This window comes from Sceloporus undulatus, chromosome 4 (genome assembly GCF_019175285.1).
Source record: "Sceloporus undulatus isolate JIND9_A2432 ecotype Alabama chromosome 4, SceUnd_v1.1, whole genome shotgun sequence".
Taxonomy (NCBI): domain Eukaryota; kingdom Metazoa; phylum Chordata; class Lepidosauria; order Squamata; family Phrynosomatidae; genus Sceloporus; species Sceloporus undulatus.
Genome location: NC_056525.1, coordinates 101,557,464 through 101,564,582, shown reverse-complemented (window position 1 = coordinate 101,564,582; position 7,119 = coordinate 101,557,464). Strand labels below are relative to the sequence as shown.

The 7,119-nt window shown below is 37.6% G+C and overlaps 1 protein-coding gene across 1 annotated transcript in view; it reads left to right on the top strand.

Annotated features, from left to right (window-relative positions):
- LOC121928024 (mucolipin-2-like) overlaps positions 1–7,119 on the top strand; it is a 61,760-nt gene that overhangs the window by 42,404 nt on the left and 12,237 nt on the right. The window contains exons 4-8 of the mRNA XM_042462209.1: positions 849–1,002; positions 1,980–2,067; positions 2,163–2,259; positions 4,477–4,576; positions 6,188–6,300. Of these exons, the coding sequence (XP_042318143.1) occupies positions 849–1,002; positions 1,980–2,067; positions 2,163–2,259; positions 4,477–4,576; positions 6,188–6,300 (552 nt within the window). The remainder of the gene's footprint in view (positions 1–848; positions 1,003–1,979; positions 2,068–2,162; positions 2,260–4,476; positions 4,577–6,187; positions 6,301–7,119) is intronic.

The following is a 7,119-nucleotide window of genomic DNA, read 5'->3' as shown; positions in this document are numbered from 1 at the left end:
TACCATACTCCAAAATCTAAAATTGTCAATGTTGATGGTTGAGATAGTAACATCTTTGTTTTATGATGGTTCAGTGTACATCAAATTTGTTTCATGTACAAAGTTATTAAAATATGTATAAAGTTACCTTTAGGTCATGTGTATAAGTTATATGTGAAATATAAATGAATTTCATGTTTAGACATGGGTCCCATATCTGAGATATCTCATTATGTATATGGAAATATTCCAAAATCTGGAGGGAGGGGGCGAAGAAGTCCAAAATACTTCTGATCCTAAGCATTTTGGATAAGGGAAACTCGACCTGTACTGACATTAATGTTGTAAAAATGTTAAATTAGTAGCTAATGTCAGCATAGTGGCCATTTTAGATATTGTTTCTAAACTCTGGGCTGTCTGAGGCTTCAGTCATTCATATATGCAAGCTTTTCCTAGATTCCAGCAGTATTTTCACCATTGTGATAGTAGAAGATAATAACTGAAAGGCCTCTCCCTCTTTGCTATTCCTGCCCCTCTTGTGATGCTGTAGATGTGGTTCTAAACCAGTGGTTCCCAACCTGGGGGTCGGGACCCCTTTGGGGGTCGAACAACCCTTTTACAGGGGTCACCTAAGACCATTGGAAAACACATATTTGCATGTAGCAATGGAAATAATTTCATGGTTGGGGGTCACCACAACATGAGGAACTGTATTAAAGGGTCACAGCATTAGGAAGGTTGAGAACCACTGTTCTAAACAATGAGACTTTTAAACATGTAAGTGACAAATTGTGGTTCTGCCATTCTGTGGGTGGCAGGTCCCCTCCCCCTTAAAGTTCTTATGTTTTGTGTGTTCGCTTTACAACTAGTATCGCCAGCTGAAGAATATATCTCTTGGTACACTTGGTTATGAACAAGATGAAGATGACTTGACAGGCTTACAGATATGCAAACAGCAATACAGGAAAGGCACAATGCTTCCATCCAATGATACCCTGCACATAGACAGCACTATTGAAACAGGTAGGCGTGAAAGAAAAGTCTGTTGTAAGAGTCAGTTTTGTATTTGTACCTTTGTGAAGACACCACTTAGCATGTAGTGTGCCTGCGTGAACATATAGATGACCATCTTTTGCCTAATACTGGGTAAAATACTCTCTCCTCATTTTGGGCAATCTTGGCTGTCTGTGTGAGCACTGTATCAGTAACAAAAGACATAAATTTTCTCCCGGGATTGAATTTCTTCCACATGCAAATGCAAGTTGTGTGCAGATGGTTATAGCTTGTTTTATCACCTCTGTTGTACAATGTTTGCTTGCATGGGCCATCCATTCTTTCCTCCTGATCCAGCAGGCCTTAGTGAAATGCAGTCGAGTTAACTTAACTTTTTCTTCCTGTTTCAAGAACTGGGAATCTATGGTTAACAGCATTGGGAGAAGCCAGCTTCTTAACATTATACTGTACTCTGAAGTTGGTTTAAGATCCCAGCTTGTTTCAATGCTGGTAACTATAGTACAGAGAAAACTCTGATGCACAGTTATTAGGGAAGGGAAGGGACTGCATTTGGATTCGTGCAACCTTCAGTTTATGTTGATTTGAATATAACCTAGTAAGAGACTGATGCTCCATCTACATCTCAGTCTCCTAGTTCAGAAGAGATGGTGTGTGGATAAATATTCTAGGACACATACACAGAAGACTTGCTTGCATAAAATCCACAGATTTAGCTGTAGAGTACTAATTATGAACAGAATTCTGTTTACAGAAATTGAGGCTCTGACTTTGGGATGCACTGCTTGGTGGTGTTACAAAGCAATCTATACTGTGGTTTAAACATGTTTTAAATGATTGGCCTGTAGCATAGTCCTATTTATGCATATTTGGAATCAAATTCCAGTAACACTTTATTCCATAGGATTGCAGTCATAGATTTCTCAAGTTCAAGTGGGATAAAAGCTATTGTGTCTCTGTTTTTATTCTTCCTGCCACCACCACTGCAGAATGCATCCACCTAGACCCTAAGGAACTGGCTGCTAAAGAAACAAGTGACTTGAAAAACTCACCGTTTTTCCGCCTTGAGTTTTATAGGTAAAGTGAGATTTGTAGAAGAAAAGCTTTTATGCGTTCTTTTTAAGAAGGAGAAGAAAAAAATGTGGCAATATCTTTTTTCTCTCCTTTTGTAGGCTCATACAGGTTGACATCTCTTTTAAACTAAAAGGCATTGACCTGCAAACCATTCACGACCGTGAACTGCCTGACTGTTATGAATTTGAGAATACTGTAAGTACTGTCCTGTATTCCACACATAAGAGACATCCTATCTTGCAGTCACAGATTTGTAGCCTACAGATCAGTATTCAGTAGGCAAAGGAATCTTGTAGCACCTTTGCGACTAACTGCATGCAAAAAGTTGTAACAGACGTTTTCGTAGATTATGACATCTACTACACATGGTTTTAAAACCATGATTATAGTATTAACACCTTTGGTGATACTTATCAATCAATATCACCTCTGACCTGTTGCTGCTGTGTGGTTAGGGCATCCTTTTTCATTGACAAGGGAAACCTGTCAAGAGCTCCCAATTGCGCAGCAGTCCAGGTAATCCTCCTGTGCACAATGGTGCTGCCGCAGCAGTTAATATTAACAGTCACATGGTGTCACAGTCTTCATCCTCTCCCCTGTTCCCCTGCTCACTATTTCCAAGCAACCTGATTCACTTTTTTAAAGTTCTTTTCTTTTTTGAAAACCTTAAAATCACATTCCTTGAACTGAGAAATTGCTTTTAAAAAGGCAAATTAAAAAAATGGAATGAAATGAAATGTAAGGCATGCTTGGGCATAGGGCAGGGAGTCAGGGTTAAGGGGAAGTGCAGAAGACAGCATAGTAGCAGCAGCAGCCCCAGTCATGCAAATACAAAGATATGCAATAGTGTCTGCTTACAAAACTGGTATGTTTACATTTTCATTGAATTGTGTGATCATGGTGAGAACAGGCCTCATGTGATAAAACCATTGGTCTACTTTGCTACTACTTCTTTTGCACAGTTAGTCTCAAAGGTGCTACAATATCTCTTTGCTTACTGATATTCCAGACTAACATGGCTGTGCTTCTGGGATCTGTATTTAGTTATACTACATATTGTATCACTATTAACACAATTGTAAATGCCCCTTGAATCTCACATTGAACTCCAGGGAGCTAATCAGAGTGATGGAAGTCTGTTCTCCTGGTGGTTGGGGTTCATCAGGATGACATTTCCAACCACTTCCCACCAGTGAATGAAATTGTGACAATCAAAAGCAAGGGCCCATCATAACTGCTTATCCCACAGCAGATCGCTGGGAGGAGGGCTGGAAAGCATCATCTTGCAGTATCCCAGTCCCCAGACTTCCATCACTTTGAGGAAATGCTGGCTGTAAAGTTTGGCTTGGGAAATCAGGCCAGGAAATGATATCTCATTATGAAGTCAGCGATGTGGGCTCTTAGTCATAAGTTTTTTCTTCTTCTTTTAGGCAGTTTCTTATGATGTGTCTTCAGTCCAGTGTAGTTGGACTGTAATTGCAATAGAATGATGGAAATAATTTCCAGTGTTTTTCCTAGCATGTTAGGTAGTTGGTTATAATAGCCCAGTATCAGATCTTTTACAAATATCTTCTGCTTGAGACAGCAAAGCCAGTATAAGCCATTGACAATCATAACTGAAGCAGCTTCTCTGCCTATAGTGCTATGCAGGTAAACAAGCTTTCCTGCCTCTACATGATATATGAAGTTTTCTGGCTGTTAGTGATTGTTGGCAAGGGAGATACATATTAGTACCCAAGTCAGATGGATTGGCAGGATCAAGGGTGCTTGCCATGGTATCTGCCCACTATTTACTTCATCTGCCTTTCTAATATGGAAGCTTTCAAGCGGTAGTTCCTCAGCATGGGGTTATTTTAAGAGGCTTGATGACCCTGATGCTAAGTTTAGGCTAACAGTTTATATGAAATAATGTACCTTTTTGAACTGCAGGTCCTAGAATCCCCCAGCCAGACCTATAGTACAAAAAAGTAACTTTTTAAAGATTCTGGGAGATTCTCTCTGTGTTTTTTTTAAAAATAAAATCTTACAGTAAGTGCATGCTTAAAGCCATATATTTTAAAAGCCTATTTAACTATTTGAACTATATGTGCTATCTATTTTTTGTTTTTGTTTTAGCATGTATAGATTACTATGTGTGATCTAAAGCAGTGCTACTCACAGTAGTGGACAGTGGACTAACTCCAGTCCACAAGCCACTAGTACCATAATCTACTGCTCCAAAGTGAATTTCCATGAAAGAAAGAAATTGTTGTAGCCAACAAGCACAAATATGATGCTGGTCCCTGAAACACTGGGGAGGAGAAGAGGAACTGATGATCCCTATATTAGATAGTCAGAGAAACACTGTTTTAAATCTACAAAAATTTTATTGTTTTATGCAAGTGATTAAAAATACACCTTTTATGTCAACAGATTACTTTTAACAATAGAGCCCATAGTGGTAAAATGAAAATATTTTTTGATACTGATGCTGACATTGAAGAATGTAAAGACTGGAATATCTCTGGCTCAAGTAAGTATTGTGTATGTTAATATGTGGTAGAACTATATGTATGTTCAAAGTTGAGAATTGTATCTATGGGTTCTTCATGTCTGAAGGTGTTTTGCCTTCATATACATTGGCTTTTGTACCTAAACAAAAGATTCAAAGGGGACCTGTAGCAAAATGTTGAAGTGTGAAATGCCCATGTTATAAGATGATGAATCATGCTGTCTTCAGAAATGCTTTATTTTCTCCCCATTATGAAGGCATACTTTCTTCTCCCTGGGTGTTCTACATTTTATCTTCTCAGGATTTCTTTTCTACAATATTTTTTGTACTTTGTATTTGTGTGTTGTGAGTAACCCAAACTTACTAATATTTTCTCTCTACATGTATTGTTGGAGAGCAAGTGTGCTATAGTAGTCTGATGTTAGATTAGGATTCTGGGAGACCAGGATTTAAATCCTCACTCAGCTATGGAAACCCACTGAAGAATTTTAGCCTCAGAGGAAGGCAATGACAAAACCTCCTCTGAATAAATCTTTCCATGAAAACATTGTAATATGCTTGCTGTAAGTCAGGGTTGACTTGAATGTACATGACAACAAATGCATTGTTGTTTTCACTGTATAAACTACCGCACTCACGTTTGGACAGTTGAAATGGAAGAAACTATTTGAATACCTAGAAAAAAGTTGTGCATGAGCTAGAGAAATATTAGCCTGCGGAGAAATTGCAAATCAATGTAAGGGAAGGTGATAGATGTGCTTTATAAAGACACAGACCAACTGGAGAACCGATCTTCACTTTTAAAATTTTATGCTTTTTATGATATCGTTGGGAATATTTTTAAAAATTAAAAGAAGAGATTGAAAAATCTGTAAAATAAAATAATAAAATCTTTTTTAAAAATCTGTAAAATGTGAAGCTATTAAGTCTTATTCAACCCAAATCTCTGAGAGAAAAGGCTAGAGCAAAAGATGTCAAAACTGTAAGCACTACATGAAATTATTACTGTTTGTTTCTGCAACTTTTGTTAAGCTCTGCTTTGGGAAAATACTTTTTATCATGGGTTATCTTAACCTTTTAGTTACTGATATCTCTTATGTACATGCTGCTTTAAGAAATCTGTCACCTAGCTAATTGAAGCATTGTCCTGCAATGTCAGCTTGACAAAATATGCCAAGGTTTTAAAGCCAGTGTGTCCTGCAGTGTATCTTTAAAAAACCTCTGCACTTTATACTAATGTTCTGAAATGAAGAACCTATGAGATGGATGTAGATGACTTGTGTTTGTAAAACCTGCTCTATAATAGCAATTCAAAGAGTGGGTAAAACTCCTGGTTTTCATATGAGATGCTACTTACTTTGTTTTGCATACCACTTCTAGTTATGCTGGTTAGAGAACTGGCTTTTGAAAGAGACAGCCTTTGTATAAATGTGTTGTATTCCCCCCTCTCCAGGCATTTTATGCCTTCACCAGCTTCTACTGTTGTGAGACCTATTAAAATGAATGTGAGGGTTGTTCTTTTGTGATTTGGACTTTTGTGTATTTTCTCTCTCTTTCCTATTGCAACTTGCTTGAAGATGCCTGCATTAACAAAATATTTATTCTTCAACTTGCATGTTTTTCCTATATTAGTTCAAAAAAATACACAATACACCTTGGTTTTTGATGGGTTCGTCATTGTGAGCTGCATCGCTTCCCTTATTCTTTGTACACGGTCTATTATACTTGCTCTAAAACTACAAAAGGTAAGTATGTCTTTGTCTTTCTGATAGATGTACATTTGGTTTTCAGTTTCCTGAAATAGATGGTATATGTGGAGTGGGATGAGTCTGCAGAAATATTCAAGAAAGAATTGTTTGTATTTTATTTAACTTGTAGCTTGACCTTAATGGCTGAGGGATTCTGAAAGTTTAAATTCAGTAAAGTAACTTCTCTGGGTTCTCCTGAAGAGTTCACTGTTAAGACTTAAATCATGTTGGCTGCACTGCTAGTATCTTTGGATCTGTTTCTGAAGGCTGTAAATATTCTTGTTATTTATTTATTTATTTATTTATTTATTTATTTTGCAATAAGCAATTGCAAGAAATTGGCTCAGCTCTTTAAAGGGTACTGCTGAATTGCAAACCCAAGTCAGGTGTGTGCCTTGTTTATCTATGACTTTCTGCTAGTTTAATTGACCATAAGCATCAGTTGGTCCTGACATCAGTGACAGAATGTGTTAGAATGTTGTTTGATTTTTGATAGAATACTATCAATAATTTAACAACACCATCTAGGATGTTAGGATCAACAGATCACCCTTCACCTAAAGAACAGAGGAAACTGAGGAAAGAGTACTTTCTTCACCACCATCACTTATTGAAGCTGTTAGCAAACACTCATTTACATTTATAAGACACGTGTTCTCCACTGGATGTTACTTGGTGCCTAACGCAGGGTGGGAATTCTGTTGCCTTCCAGATACTGGATTCTAGCTCCCATCAGCTTTAGTCAGCATACCCAATTATAAGGAATGCTGGGAACTGCTGTTCAGTAGCATCCAGAGGACCACTTATTCTTACCCT